Below are 17015 nucleotides of genomic sequence, written 5' to 3' on the forward strand. Positions count from 1 at the left end.
CCAGTGCACCAGACATGAGTTCAATCCCTGGGTCGGGAAGATTCCTTGGAGGAGGGCATGGCAACCCACTCCAGTATTCTTGCTGGAGAAGCCCATGAACAGAGGAGCCTGGAGGGCTACAGTCCAAGGGTTTGCAGAGTCGGACACGACTGAAGTGACTTAGCAGGGCACGCACGCAGTCATAGAAAAATCATTAGCCTTATTAGAAACACACTTTACAAGAAATACTTCTGCACTTATTGTACAGTGATTTCTTCTTAGTTCTACTTCAAGAGATGACCTTTTTCTGACTTTATCCCCTAAATCTGGAATGCCATTTGAGGTTTATAGCATCCCACACATTTACTGCCATCCAAAGGCATTTGAAAACTGAATCATTACATTTCTGTTAGAATATTTGACACTGAATACACATTGCCTTAGAGCTCAATTTTTAAAATAAGTCCCCATGGAAACCAACTAAAAGCCATCATGAAACAAGGAAAGCAAGCCATCACATATTTCTTGGTGGATAATTCTTATTAAAAATTCCTTGATTTCTTTAGGCCCTGGCCATTTTGGCTTATGCTTATTTTAATACCTCTCAGCTGTATGAAAATGAAACACTTATATAAGTAGGGAGAGAATGATAAATTCTATTTGGCCAATGTCTAGCACATGAGACTTAACAACCTTTTAAAAGACTTTTGCTCAAAAGAGCTATGTCCAAGGACTACTGGATATGGAGTATAAGATTATACATTCAGTTGCCTTTCTTTATAATTCCTGAACTTTTCTATGGTTAGGAATGTGAACCATACGTGCCTACCCTCATGTTATTATTTCCTTCTACAGATGGCTACCTTCCTACAGCATATTTGCAATAACGAAAGAATGGCTGACAAGCGTGTGTTTTCTGACTGTTGCAATATAAATAAGACAGCAAGACATAAGTGTTTCCTATTACACAAAAAGGATGATGCAGGTTACAGTGAAATATTCCAGATTTCAAATCCTGAGCAGATCTGTGAGATGGGCAAAGAGAGTCAAGTGCTAGTGAAAAGACAGGTAAGTCACCTTTCCTTGCCACGTCTTTGAAAAAGAGTATTTTCTAATTTTGAAGAGAGATTTTTAGATAAAACCTCTGAGTACACAATGCTTTATTATATAAAAATAAAGTAAAAATTTGAGCTACAATTTATTTTTTTCCTTCAGAATGACAATGGCCTTAGCGAACCCTGGAGGGCATGAAAATGTCTGTCATGAAACACTAAAAATGACTAGGATCTGAAAAGGACCCACCTCCTTAAGGGTTAGATTGCTCAGACCAGTAGCAAATGATGTTGAAAACGACGATCTAGTAGGCAAAGCATAATAGGCAGAGTATTGGGAATAGAGCGCAGGTAACAGCTTAGGCAAGGGGCCAGTACCTGGGAGGTTCACCGAGGTATAACAGGAGGGATATCTGACAGGCATAGACTCTGTCATTGGGAACCTAGGAATAAACAATAAGGGTAGATTGGACAGAGATCAGTTTTCAAGAACTCTGATTCTATAATTCTTGCCTACAGTGGATAGCGTTATAGCCCATGGGTAGGTGTGCTCATATTTTGGTGTCTTAGTTAGCATAGATGTCTATCTTTAGAGACTTACAAGAAAGTATCTGGGGTTCAGAGGCAGGAAACCAATACCGAGAGAGACAAAAATGACAGGAGAAGTACAAAGCTTCCGTTCTCAAGGAATGCAGTTCTGGTCATTTGGTCAAGACAGACAGACACCAGGAATAAAGGAAGGATCTGAGTGCTGGATACAGTGCAGGAAGCATGGTGCTGATCCTATTATTCACAATTTCAGATTTTAGACATTAAACTCTACACCAGAAATGAATGAACGACTTGATGCTGAACAATGTAAACACCTTTAATTTCACCATCCAGAGGCAGAAATCCCCCAGGAGTTACTGAGCCTTCAAGAAGAACTTAAATGTCCCAGTAACTTAGGGTGAAAGGACTAAGGGACAGCGGGTTGGACAAGTTCTAACTTGCCTGACACGAGGGGCAACCAAATGAGAAACTAAATATGAGCTTGGCTACCTATTCACTAGCCATTCGAGGTGAGAGCTATAAAATCAGGTTTGGGTTGAACATTCAGAGATTATAAAACCTAACTAACACTCAGGCAGTGAATCTAATCTCTTCTTGAACATTTAGAATTAAATCAGTTACTGTTGTTGTTTAGCCAATAAGTCGTGTCTGACTCTTTGCAACACCATGGACTGTAGTCCTCTTGACTCCTCTATCCATGGGATTTTCCAGGCAAGAGTATTGGAGTGGGTTGCCATTTCCTTCTCCAAAGTCAGTATTGAGGAGTTATTTTATATGCTAATTTAACTTAAGTGCATACAGCTATACATATTCAGGGGAAAATAATTTTCTGATTACCTGGTTCATATTATAAGCCAACAATTTTGTTTAATTCTCAATCAAAGAAACAGTAACTTATATCAAAGCTGGAGGAAAAGTCAGCTATTTTGGCCTTATCAAAAGATAGTATATTATACATGTATACTTTCTTGTACATTTGGATTATCTAAGGAGTTTTCAAAAACAGTTTTGATCATGGTAAAATTTTATTATATATCTTACTTTAGTACCCAACTACCAATCAAGTGTAACTCTGTGTTACTTTACAATAGGACCTTATATTATATTTTTAAATGGCTCTGATTATTAGAAAATTTTTTCCTCATACAAAGTTCAACTTTGCCTTTGGAGATTTGAAATTAGATTGGTTGGTACTGAAAATTCTTGAAAGGAACTAAGTTCAGTTCAAATCAGTTGCTCAGTTGTGTCCGACTCTTTGCGACCCCATGAATCGCAGCATGCCAGGCCTCCCTGTCCATCACCAACTCCCAGAGTTCACCCAAACCCATGTCCATTGAGTCTATGATGCCATCCAGTCATCTCATCTTCTGTCGTCCCCTTCTCCTCCTGCCCCCAATCCCTCCCAGCATCAGAGTCTTTACCAATGAGTCAACGCTTCGCATGAGGTGGCCAAAGTACTGGAGTTTCAGCTTTAGCATCACTCTACACCCAGGACGGATCTTTAGAATGGATTGGTTGGATCTCCTTGCAGTCCAAGGGACTCTCAAGAGTCTTCTCCAACACCACAGTTCAAAAGTATCAATTCTTTGGTGCTCAGCTTTCTTCACAGTCCAACTCTCACATCCCTATGACCACTGGAAAAACCATAGCCTTGACTAGACGGACCTTTGTTGGCAAAGTAATGTCTCTGCTTTTGAGTATGCTATCTAGGTTGGTCGTAACTTTCCTTCCAAGGAGTAAGCGTTTTTATTTCATGGCTGCAGTCACCATCTGCAGTGATTTTGGAGCCCCCCAAAATAAAGTCTGACATTGTTTCCACTGTTTCCCCATCTATTTCCCATGAAGTGATGGGACCATGTGCCATGATCTTAGTTTTCTGAATGTTGAGCTTTAAGCCAACTTTTTCACTCTCCTCTTTCACTTTCATCAAGAGGCTTTTTAGTTCCTCTTCACTTTCTGCCATAAGGGTGGTGTCATCTGCATGTCTGAGGTTATTGATGTTTTTCCCGGCAATCTTGATTCCAGCTTCTGCTTCTTCCAGCCCAGCGTTTCTCATGATGTACTCTGCATATAAGTTAAATAAGCAGGGTGACAATATACAGCCTTGATGTACTCCTTTTCCTATTTGGAACCAGTCTGTTGTTCCACGTCCAGTTTTAACTGTTGCTTCCTGACCAGCATATAAGTTTCTCAAGAGTCAGGTCAGGTGGTCTGGTATTCCCATCTCTTGAAGAATTTTCCACTGTTTATTGTGATCCACACAGTCAAAGGCTTTGGCATAGTCGATACAGCAGAAGTATTCAATACAGCAAGAGAGTTTCTGGGACGCTTGCTTTTTCAATGATCCAGCGGATGTTGGCAGTTTGATCTCTGGTTCCTCTGCCTTTTCTAAAACCAGCTTGAACATCTGGAAGTTCACAGTTCACGTATTGCTGAAGCCTGGCTTGGAGAATTTTGAGCATTAGTTTAACAAGAGTGTGAAATGAGTGTAATTGTGCAGTAGTCTGAGCATTCTTTGGCATTGCCTTTCTTTGGGATTGGAATGAAAACTGACCTTTTCCAGTCCTGTGGCCACTGCTGAGTTTTCCAAATTTGCTGGCATATTGAGTGCAGCACTTTCACAGCATCATCTTTCAGGATTTGAAAGAGCTCCACTGGAATTCCATCACCTCCACTAGCTTTGTTCATTGTGATGCTTTCTAAGGCCCACTTGACTTCTCATTCCAGGATATCCGGCTCTAGGTCAGTGATCACACCTTTGTGATTATCTGGGTTGTGAAGATCTTTCTTAGTTTAGCTTAGTACCCAATAGAAAGCAAAGATACCGAATGACTTTATTGAGATTTCCTATTGGCCAAGAATTTTGCCTTTTCTTGAGTGGCAATTATATCTTAATAATATAAATTCTGCTTTTTTTTCCCCCTACAAGTTAGGCTTAAGAAACCTTGCTGAAATGAAACAAATCTGTTGATTAAACTTTCAAGAGTAAGCAGGTTGAGTCTGGGGTGAAGGTTGTGGGGAGAATACCATTTTCTCTCCTTTCGCTTAAGTTGTTGTTTAGTCGCTAAGCTGTGAATGACTCTTTTGTGACTCCATGGGCTGAACCTCACCAGGCTCCTCTGTCCATGGGATTTCTCAGACAAGAATACTGGAGTGGGTAGCCATTCCCCTCTCTAGGGGATCTTCCTGACCCAGCGATCAAACCCACATCCCCTACATTGTAGGCAGATTCTTTCTCACTGAGCCACCTGGGAAGCCCCCTTTGAATATACTATCCCTGAAAATAAATAAAGTCTGACTTTACTTTCATTTTGGCTTTTGTCTTAATTGGCTGCTCTGGCACTTGGCCTCTCAGCCTTCTCCAGCTCAACTCAGCTCAGCTCCTGACAACTTTCCTCTATGAAGTAACTCAGAAATGAAAGTTGCTTCTATTTTGGAACTATACCACCTGGAGCATGTGTTCCAAAGTTTACTTCGAAAAAGAAAGAGAACAAAGAACTGTGCAAAGTAATTAACAGCCAAGCCTAGAAGTGGTATATGGCATGTTTATTCATATTTCATTGATTAGAACTCAGTTACATGTTCCCACTTAACTGCAAGGGAGGCTTGAAAAGAAACTTTCCTGTGATTATAAGAGAAAATGGATTTGTTTGAGCCTTAAGCCAGTTTTTGTCTGCAATGTCAACCTTCATTGGGTATTTGTGTGTGAGAGGAGGGGTGGGGAGTAAGTAATTTGAGCAAGCTTTGTGGAATAGTGTGAGGAGATATGATGATAAGTGAAAGGCAGGCCTGGTGCCCAGGCTCCATAGTGAGTGTAAAGAATGAATTTGAGAGGGACTTCCCTGGTGGTCTGGGGTTTCCAGGTTGTGGTAGAGGTAAAGAACCCACCCTCCAATGCAGGAGAAATAAGAGACATAGGTTCTGTCCCTGGGTCAAGAAGATTCCCTGGAGAAGGGCATGGCAACCCACTCCAGTGTTCTTGCCTGCAGAATCCCATGGACAGAGGAGCCTGGAGGGCTACAGTCCATAGGGATGCAGAGTCGGACATGACTGAAGTGGCTTAGCAAGCACGCAAGCTCTATGTGGTGATTGAGACTCTGAACTCCCAATGCAGTGGGCGTTGGTTCGATTCCTGTTGGGGAACTACGATCCTACATTTTACAAAATGGGACCTAAAAAATATAAAAAAAGAGAAAAGAATGAATTTGAGAAGCAAATTAATACTCAGATTTAGTCATAAACCCAAATATTGAGTGAGACATCTTGGAGGACAATGGCATAAACTTTTGTAGTCTAGAAAGAACTTACAGATGATCTTGAAAGATTCCTCTTCACCCACAAATAATTTCTAAATTTAGTTCCCCTTTACCAGCTGTACTATCCTCCATTTACAATCAGTTTAGACTATTGAACTTTCTACTTTTACTACTTATATAAAAATGAACACTTTTAATTGGTGATTTCCTTTTCTCACTGGCCCAAAAAATACAGTGGATTACTTCTTGGGCGCTATCTAACCTCACAATGACCTGTCTGTTGTGAACCTTTGATACATTTAAGTGTAGTGGTATCCCATTTCTGTTACCATGAAATTCTAGAAGTTTCAGGTCAACAAAACTAAATGAATCATAAGTTCTTAAGAAACAGTGTCAGAACATGTTCTTGAATTCCAAATTATATTATTCCATAATAATTCCATTATTATGACTTTGCATTTGTCAAATTATAGATACATTTATGAAACTTCTAGGAAGCACCCATTCTTGTATGGACCCACTATTTTAACCATGTCTGTTTGCTATGAAACAGCTGTTCAGTCATGTTGCCATGAAGAAAATAAGACAATGCTTCCAGACAAAGGTAAACTATTTATATGTCAACTGTTATTTAGGAACTTGTTATGCTAAGTGAGGACTGTGGACTGGCAGCATGTGAATCACCTTGCAGCTTGTAAAGATTCAGAATGAAGCTCTTCTCCAGACCTGCTGAATAAGACATCATTTTAACAAGATACTCAGGCCATTCATATAGTCCTCAAAATTTGAGAAGCATGATCCAGCACAAATATCACTTCATAATACATATTTAATACTTCAATTATTATTTCTGCATAGCAAAACACCCCAACATCTCCTTCTTCTCATATTACCTTATTTAATAATAAATTAAATGGTGTCACTGATTTGTCTGGCTTGGGCTTCCTCACAGCGTGGCAGCCCGAGGGTAGCTGGACTGCTAACATATGGCCAGAGTCTCAAGAATGCGTATTCTTATGGATAAAGCAGAAGTTGTATGGCCTTTAATGACCAAGTCTCAAAATTTACCCTTATTATACTCTATTGGCTGAAATGCCACAAAACTTTGAAGGAGAAAGTAAATACACTGTAACAAAAGCTCATTGTAAGAAAAACATGAGATAGAAGACTATTTTAGCTAACCCTGGAAAATACTGTTAGCCACACATTTAATTTTAACCAGATAGCCTTTTCTCCTTCGTTGAATAGACGTAAATCAGTGATTAGTTCCATGATAAAAGTACTTTTTAATGTATGCTCATTAAAGGTTCTGGATCAGATCAGATCAGATCAGATCAGTCGCTCAGTCGTGTCCGACTCTTTGCGACCCCATGAATCGCAGCACGCCAGGCCTCCCTGTCCATCACCAACTCCCGGAGTTCACTGAGACTCACATCCATCGAGTCAGTGATGCCATCCAACCATCTCATCCTCTGTCGTCCCCTTCAACTGTCTTTTTTTTTTTTTTTTCCCTTCAACTGTCTTAAGAAGGTACACCAGATGGATTTTTTGAAGGTCACGCTGAAATAAATAGTAGTTTGATAATCAGTGTAGTACCACCGTTTTCTTGCTGTTTTCTTTGATCTCTTCAGTGAGAATTTCTCTCATAATCCTCTCAACCCTTATTTCTCTATTCCTTTAACTATGTTTCTCCTATTGAGCTCCTTATTTTCTACCTTGTGTTAGAAACTAAATAATGTATCTAAAGAGTCTCTAGCATATACTAAGTATGCAATAATCATAGTTTTCTTTAAAGCTACACACACACACACACACACACACACACGTATATTTCTTACCTCTCTTCCATTCTTCCCCTGGAACTGGAGTTAACTCCAGTTCCTTCAGAAGCAAATTCTGAATTCCTAAGCAGGACAGTTTTTTTTTTTTTCCTCCTTTTGGTTTCATATTATTAAAAACAACAAAAACAAGTGATTGTGTAGACTTATGTTTTATTACCAGGCATTTTGGAAGAATGAACTTTTTCATGACTTTAGTTTTTTCAGCTAATTTGTTACAAAGTTTTCTTAATTTTAACGCTTTTCAGAGGAAATTTTTCCTTAATGTATAATATGCCCTTATAATTTAAAAAAAATTTTATTGGCGTATAGTTGATTTATAATGTTATGTTACTTTCTGCTGTATCAGTTCAGTTCAATTCAATTGCTCAGTCATGTCCGACTCTTTGCGACCCCATGAATCACAGCATACGAGGCCTCCCTGTCCATCACCAACTCCTGCAGTTCACTCAGACTCACGTCCATCAAGTCAGTAATGCCATCCAGCCATCTCATCCTCTGTCGTCCCCTTCTCCTCCTACCCCCAATCCCTCCCAGCATCAGAGTCTTTTCCAATGAGTCAACTCCTTGCATGAGGTGGCCAAAGTACTGGAGTTTCAGCTTTAGCATCATTCCTTCCAAAGAAATCCCAGGGCTGATCTCCTTCAGAATGGACTGGTTGGATCTCCTTGCAGTCCAAGGGACTCTCAAGAGTCTTCTCCAACACCACAGTTCAAAAGAGTCAATTCTTTGGCACTCAGCCATCTTCACAGTCCAACTCTCACATCCATACCTGACCACAGGAAAAACCATATCCTTGACTAGATGGACCTTTGTTGGCAAAGTAATGTTTCTGCTTTTGAATATGCTATCTAGGTTGGTCATAACTTTCCTTCCAAGGAGTAAGTGTCTTTTAATTTCTTGGCTGCAGTCACCATCTGCAGTGATTTTGGAGCCCCCAAAAATAAAGTCTGTCCCTGTTTCCACTGTTTCCCCATCTATTTCCCATGAAGTGATGGGACCGGATGCCATGAGCTTCGTTTTCTGAATGTTGAGCTTTAAGCCAACTTTTTTACTCTCTACTTTCACTTTCATCAAGAGGCTTTTTAGTTCCTCTTTTTAGTTCTGCTGTATAGCAAAGTTAATTAGTTATACATATACATAGACCGACTCTTTTAGATTCTACCCCCATAAAAGTCTTTACACAGTATTGAGTAGAGTTCCCTGTGCTATACACTAGGGCCTTATTAGTTATCTAGTTTATATATAGTTAAGTTGCTCGCTCAGTCGTGCCTGATTCTTTGCGACCCCGTGGACTGTAGCCCACCAGGCTCCTCTGTCCACGGGATTCTCCAGGCAAGAATACTGGAGTGGGTTGCCATTTCCTTCTCCAGGGGATCTTCCTGACTCAGGGATCAAACCCAGGACCCTGCACTGCAGGCAGACGCTTTAACCTCTGAGCCACCAAGGAAGCCCAGTTTATATATAGTAGTGTGTATATGTCAGTCTCAATCTCCCAATAAATGTATCCCTCCCTTCTACTTTCCCTGTTGGTAGCCATAAGTTTGTTTTCTATATCTGTGACTCTATTTCTGTTTTATAAATAAATTCATTTGTACCACTAATTCGGATTACACATATAAGCAATGTCATATATTCGTCTTTCTCTGTCTGACTTGACTTCACTTTGTACAATAATCTCTAGGTCCAGCTATGTTAAGCATAAGCAGGTGCTTTTGAATTAGTTAAGTTTTTTTCTCCTCTCCCTTGCTCTATGATGGTTACAGTCCTGTTTGCCTCCAGAATGTCTGTTCCCAGGAGTTCTTAGTCCTTACCCAGAGAAGACTGCATAGTCAATCATGTTAAAGTGATGTCTGTGATCACAGAATGTGCTTTATGAGTTAAACCTTCACAGACTCTCTTGTGAAGAAGAGAATAACCTTATTTGTATTTGATTTCAAATAAGTGCAACACAACAAATAAAAATAAAATAATAATTATACTTATAATTAATTATAAAGTATAAATATTATCATAGTGCCAGATTTGTGTTTGAATATTGCCTCTGTATCCATTTTTTAATTTGTTCTTTATTTTTTTTTAATTTTTATTTTATTTTTAAAGTTTACAATATTGTATTAGTTTTGCCCAACATCGAAATGAATATGCCACAGGTATACCCATGCTCCCCATCCTGAACCCTCCTCCCTCCTCCCTCCCCATACCCTCCCTCTGGGCCATCCCAGTGCACCAGCCCCAAGCATCCAGCATCGTGCATCGAACCTGGATTTGTTCTTTAAAAAAGCATTGTAAGATATTGTTAACGGAGAAGGTGATGGCACCCCAGTCCAGTACTCTTGCCTGGAAAATCCCATGGACGGTGGAACCTGGTAGGCTGCAGTCCATGGAGTCGCTAAGAGTCGGACACGACCGAGCGACTTCACTTTCACTTTTCACTTTCATGCATTGGAGAAGGAAATGGCAACCCACTCCAGTGTTCTTGCCTGGAGAATCCCTGGGACAGGGGAGCCTGGTGGGCTGCCGTCTATGGGGTCACACAGAGTTGGACACGACTGAAGTGACTTAGCATAGCATAGCAAGATATTGTTACCCAAAGTAAAATTAATATATGGTCAATATAATGTTTTAAGTCAATATATAGAGCTATCTGAAATGTTTAAATGTTACTTATATTCTCACCACACAGAGATATTAATTTCAGTATATTTATTTTCATTTTTTTTTCATTCACAGGTTTTATTTTGTACATTCTTGTGACCAAATTGAATATACAGTTTTGAATAGAAACTTAAACATATGTACTTTACATTAAAAGTGTACATCTTTTCAAGAATAATGTGCCATTATTCACTTAGGCATCTCTATTCTTTTGAGACATTTTGTCTCCAAAATTTTGCTGCCATAGCAAGGCATACATGTTCTTCTTTTTGCATAATTATATTTTTGTTTATTCAGAAAGGAATAGAGTTTCAAAAGTCCAAATTCTGAGTTAAAGAATATGAAGATTTTGGGGGACTCTGTTAATTTATATTGCAAAACTGGAGCATATATTATAGTAAGCTGCCGGGAGCCGGTGAGGCATTCCACTCGTGACAAAGGTCATGAGGAAGGAGGCTCGGCATACGCAAAGGCGGGATCGAGCCTCAGGAGTCCGCCTGGATATTCTCGAGCATCTACCCCCCAAAAAACCAGAGTCTGCCTACTTTGTTGCTTTGTGCTCTCACCTCTGACTTTACTGGGGGCTGTCCCCTACCACCATCTCGCTCTCTCTGTCAAAGAGTTAACTTACAGCTCCAATTAATAAAGTTCCTGGGCAATTAGGAGTGTTTAAATCCAAACCCCTCAGATGGATCTCTAACTCGCCTGACAAGTTTACCTGGACTCCTACAGCTATGCATACGATTGTTTACAGTCTCCCAGCCTGGAGAGGCATGGGAAGCTTAAGATATTCAAATAGCTTAGAGCCTCTCAGAGAGTTACAAACTGTCAGAATAAGACTAGTAAAGGATTTCATTGATGAGTCAATGCTTGTTGCCAAGTTTTCACATCCCTTGAATTGTATCCTTGAATGTGTATTAATTAAAAATTTGGTATGTAGAAAAAATAAGTAGTGGCCTTGGTGTTAGTAACTTTAGACCCTTAAGGTAATAAATTCTTTCCTTTGTTGTAAACCCATTACACATCCGCCCTATAGGAATGCAATTTTATCTTCGGAAGATGGCGCCAAACCTTTAAATAATTACTCTTAGAGAAAATAAGTCTTTGTTGATAAGTTCTTGTCAAGAGTCATAAAATGTTAGTAGGCCTTCTGGCCAGAAGATGATGTAAATCACCTAAACCATTTGTATACGATAAATTTGCAGGAAAGAAACCCTGGTTTTTGATAAGAATCAAAGACTGCTGACTTTGCATCCCCTATTATCCTCTATGTGTAACTTAGGGTATAAAAACCCCTGTTGAAAATAAAGCTACGGGCCTTGCTCACCAACGCTTGGTCTCCCCATGTCATTCTTCCCTTTAACTTCCAGCTGAGTCTCCATCTGGAGCGTGGAACCCACCACGCTTACTAATTATGCCTGGGCTTCTAAGACCCACTCGAGAAGGTGTCTAGGGTGGGGCACCTTCCGCTATTCGAGAGGGCGCCTGCGGCCTACGTAAGTGGTGCAAATTTCTTGTCTTGAAGTTTCATTGGTCTCCCGCGTAAACCAAGCTACTCAGCCTCTTTTCTCCACTGAATTTTCTTACTGAGCTATCCTCATTCTATTACTCTTATATCTCTAATTAGCATATAAATAGTCGCCTAGGCCGTCGAATACCCTGGATCAGCCGGGGCTGGACCTCGGCAGTAAGCATTTAAAGACATGCTCAAGATGACAGGGTTAGTAACTTGAATAAAACCTAAATACAACTGTAAGACATTATTGAAATTTATTCTATCGGCTCTCTGGATTCTTGTTTGTTCACTGTCTTGTTCTCATTTATACATCAAATGTCTAAAAGTTAAGGGACAAGCGATCTCTGGAGAAGTGAGTGCTATTTTGTAAAAAACAAACAAACCCAAAAAACAACAACAAGAAAACAAAACCTTCACTAAATTATGCTTTTACATTTGGTCTCATAGATAAGACAATTAAAACTTTCTAATTTTGAGAAGATATATGATTTTTTTTTTTTCTGTTCTTTACTAACCATGAGGTGAACTTTTTCAGTTATTACCATAGTTCTTTGATGAGTCATTTTTCTAATTACAGCTGGAACCCATCAGAAAGTATGTTAGAGAAATATCTTTGAGGCATCACCATTTATATGAAATTGGGATTAGATTCAACCACAAGGTAGCAACAGCTGTGTAAGTTACTTACTTAGATTTGTGGACTTTGCTGCTTTGGATTAATTGAACTCATTGAAATATCATCTATCTTTTGTTCACTAATGTCTCTCAGCACAAACCTGGTTCCTTTCTCTACAGGTGGGCTACTTGGCTATTCAACAGGGCACCCTGGGCTATGCTGCACATTGCAGTCCTCGTCTCCACTCACTGTCTCCTGTCTAAATATCTTCCAGCAGCTCAAATTTTTAAGGCTCTTCTCCAGTGTACAAAAGATTCTTGTTATTCAGATTCATACCCTTTGTTGTTCTGTATGGTTAAGGCTGGAGGACAAAAGGTATTTTTCTCTTGGAAGATAAGAAAGATTTTGGCTCTAATGTCACAAAAAACAGAAAAATTGAGTGGTGTTTTTTGGGGTGGGGATAGAGGAGTGTGGAGTGGGAGGAGAATTTGATGTCACTCAACGTGTCTCTTTCTTGGCCCAGATTTGGTTTCTGTTTACCCCTGAATGCATGCGTCTTCCTTATATTACCTTCTTACCCATTTTAGGACAATATCGCATTGCCTGGAAGCTCAGTTCTTATAAGGCAAGCCTAATTTTCATGGTTCATTGGTAAAGAATCCTCCTGCCAAGTAGGAGACGAGGTTCGATCTCTGGGTCAGGAAGGAATGGCAACCCACTCCAGTATTCTTGCCTGGGAAATCCCATGGACAGAAGGACCTGGCAAGCTACAGTCCATGGGGTCACAAAAGAATTGGACATAGCTTAGTGACTAAAGGACAACAGAACAAAAAAACTCTCAGGGATGTTGTTCAGTTGTCAACAGAGAGGGGCAAGGGAGAACCAAACCTTTTATAATTAATGTCTTTATGGAAAAGAATTTTATTTGGAAATAGGTCAGATAAATTCCCAAAGTACTTGTCCAAGCAACTCAACTTCTTTAAGCAATAATCTGAGTAATGACAATGACCGTACTTACACGATTATGAACTGAATAATTTTCATTTTGTGACTTAGATTTTTGTATGGCTCTGGATTCTATCACTGAAGAAATAGAAAACATAATATGCAACTATCTTCATCCTACGTTTGCAAATGTAGTTCTATTCTTTTGATTACTCATTGAACTAGAACTAATTTTAGAAAGAATTGAATCCAAAAAATAAAAAAATGCACTTTTCTCCCCCCAGGGAATTGGTTCTGTTGACTAAAAAGCTACCTAAAGCTAATTTTTTTCTGAAATTGCCAAGCCGTCCATGGATATTAAAAATTTGCTCAGATATGCTGTGAAGGAAATGCAGTAGTGTGTGTACTTGGCAGGGTAAGATTTTCTCTTTTCTTAAAACTCATCTCAACTTATTTCTTAAATAAATATTATAGATATTTATAAATATAATATAATATATACCATGTAAATATGGTATATAATAAATATTAAAGAGCAATTATTACTTCTTAGTATTACCAGTAGAATGATGTCTCCTCTCTTTTCTCTTCTCATGCAACATTTTTTTCTTTCTTTCTTTCCCTCCCTCCCTCACCCTTCTTCCCTCCCTTTCCCTCCTTCCTCAATCTGTCTTACTTTACTTTATTATTTTATTCTTAAATTTTTAGAATTGACTGTTAATTTCCTCCCAAATTGTGATTGTATTTCATTCATCTTTGAATCTCTAGCAAGTCCTATAATTGCAAACTATACCCTGAGGCCATATCAGCCTGGAGGGAAGAAGAAACCACCAAAACAAAGATATGGCAACAAGAGGCAAGGGCTGGGGCATGGGCAACATAGAATTATCTGCCCCAGGTTTGAATATAAAGTCTCGAAACCCCAGAGAAGGAAAATATTGTAGCTGTTAAAAACCCAATAAGGGTTTAGTAAATTACAATCATATACAAGTCATGTTCCTATCCATTCTACAAGTTTGAAAACTAATAGTTTTCATCACAATTAAAAAATAAAGCAGAAGCAAAGTAAGAATAACATGATTTCAGAGAGAAATCCTTTTCTCTTAAGAGCAGGAAGCCCCACCTCCAACCATTTTAGTCCCATTACACAACAGATTCCTGGGTTGTTCAGTGGGGAAAGAATCTGCCTGCAATGCAGGAGATGAAGATGTGGGTCCAATCCCTGGGGCAGGAAGATCCTCTGGAGGAGGGCATGGCGACCCACTCTAGTATTCTAGGCTGGATAATCCCACGGACAGAGGAGCCTGGCGGGCTATAGTCTATGGGGTCACAGAGAGTCTGACACAACTGAAGCACACAGGCACACAACAGATTAAGGGATGTGGGTAACAACTGTAGTTAAAATAGAAAAATCATTGACTAGAACACTCAATAGAATCCTAGAATTCTTAGTCCTCAAATATTTACTTTGCCAGAACAGAGAGTTGGGCTAAGGCCATAGCTTTTCCTTGGCAGCTGTTGCAGTTGGCCATTACTTGCTGAGGTCAGTGACATGTTCATCTTGACCAGTTGTAAAGGCGGTGGCTGCCACTGTGAATTCCATCCTGGAGATAGGCAATGTGAAGTTGTTCCTTGGAGTAGTTTCTGAATGTCAAGAATCTCAACTGATACTGGAAGGAATACTGTCCTGTCCACTTAGAAGTCCTGCTGGCTCTTCAGGATAGGCTCTCAGACTTCTGTCTGCATGAAGATTATGTGAATTTGGGGGGAAATTACAGGGAACTTTGAGGCCTATCCACGGTTGTTAAAACAAGACAAAATTGCTTAAATCCTTTAACACATAAACAATACCTATTCCAAATTGGTAACTCTAGAACAGCTTCCATTATAGTCTATACTGTGACAGACATGGGATTCCCTCATAGCTCCATCAGTAAAGAATCTGCCTGCAATGCAGGAAGCCTGGGTTCAATTCCTGGGTCAGAAAGACCCCCTGGAGAAGGAAATGGGTTCCTTCTCCCAGTCCAGTATTCTTGCCTGGGAAATCCCATGGACAGAGGAGCCTGGTGGGCTACAGTTAATGGGATCACAAGAGTCAGACATGACTTAGTGACTAAACTGCTGAAACCACGTGACAGATGTGCTAGAACGATCTCCAGTTATTTAATAGTATTGGCTAGTATTCTAACCAATATAAAATAACTATGGTTACTTCTGGCACCTGCCATATTCCAGACTATAAAGGTAATAGGTTTAGAGTTATTGGCCTCACAAAGAAATTGTTTACATGTAATTTTTCATCCTTTTTTAGAGGTCATTTTGCTTTGTTTTAATTAGGGTGGATTCTGAACATTAGTAAATATTCTTTTATCTCCTAAAGATGATCATTTGATTTATATTGTTTGACTTATCCATTGGTAAATTATCTTAAAAGATTTATTAATTTTTGCCCATCTTTACATTGCTCAAGTCAATCTTATTTTACTCCATCTCTAGCCTTTCTCTCTCTCTCTGCCTTTCTCTATGTATATTATACATATATAAGTCAAATTTTTGCATTTATGTTTAAATGTGAACTGGATCTGGAACTTTCTTTTTTGGCACATACTTGATCAGGTTTTGGTATCCAGTTATGCTCACTTCTAAGAAATGGATTAGAATTTTTTTCCTTTTGAATTCTCTGAAATAAATATTACTGTAACCTATCTATTTTGTGAGGGTTTGTCTGTGAAGCTGGAACAGGGATAGAGATATAACCTGGTGTGACAGCTTCTCCATTTCTTCTGTTATGGATTCATTTAAATGTTTTCTCAGCTAATCTTCATTATTCATGAATTCTGTCCTTGTGAATTCACCTACATGCCAAAATTTTTTTGTAACCCCGAAATCAATACTCACAGCACTCTGTGGTCATTCCCAGAAACTTATGCATGTTCAAAGCAGTGGAAATTTAAGTTGTCTGATGCACATGTTTCCAGCTGCAATAGAACAAGGCGATGCTCTCTGCCTTCCCATTGTAGCTCTTGTGCTGTAAAGAAATGTTCACTTAATGCCATGTTTTCTGCATTTTTGTTGATGATGTAGCTGTTTAAAATGGCCCTGCATATAATACTGAAGAATTGCCCAGTGTTCCTAAGCACAAGAAGCTGTGTTGTGCCTTGAAGAAAGACTATGTATTTTAGATAAGCTTTGTTCATGCATGAGTAACAGTGTTAGTGGCTGTGAGTTCAATGTGAATAAATTGCCAATACTCAGTAGTCCCCCTTACTTCTTGCTTTGCTTCCTAAGGTTTCAGTTAACCATAGTCAACTTCCATCTGAAAATAGTAAACAGAAAAATTCAAAAATAATTCCTAAGATTTAAATTATGCACCATTCTGATCAGCAAGATGAAATCTTGTGCCATCTTGTTCCATCTCATCTGGGATGTGAATCATCTCTTTGTCTAGCGTTTCCTGTGGATTAGTCATGATAGTTATATAGGTCACCAGATTGGCTGCCCTGGGATCATGGTGATTGGGTTCAAGTCACACATTGACCTTAGTGCATAAGCATAGTGATGCTGGCCAAAGAGAAGCTGTAAAGTGCATCCTTTAGGTGGAAA

At 39.3% G+C, this 17015-nt stretch overlaps 1 protein-coding gene across 1 annotated transcript in view; it reads left to right on the forward strand.

The window, feature by feature from the left end:
- LOC100140503 (alpha-fetoprotein-like) overlaps window positions 1-17015 on the forward strand; it is a 50201-nt gene that overhangs the window by 2653 nt on the left and 30533 nt on the right. Inside the window, 8 exon segments of the mRNA XM_024993594.2 lie at window positions 835-1035; window positions 2489-2499; window positions 6313-6426; window positions 6428-6443; window positions 12429-12526; window positions 13697-13736; window positions 13739-13778; window positions 13781-13827. Coding sequence (XP_024849362.2) covers window positions 835-1035; window positions 2489-2499; window positions 6313-6426; window positions 6428-6443; window positions 12429-12526; window positions 13697-13736; window positions 13739-13778; window positions 13781-13827 — 567 coding nt within the window.

Source organism: Bos taurus, chromosome 6 (genome assembly GCF_002263795.3).
Source record: "Bos taurus isolate L1 Dominette 01449 registration number 42190680 breed Hereford chromosome 6, ARS-UCD2.0, whole genome shotgun sequence".
NCBI classification, from domain to species: Eukaryota; Metazoa; Chordata; class Mammalia; order Artiodactyla; family Bovidae; genus Bos; species Bos taurus.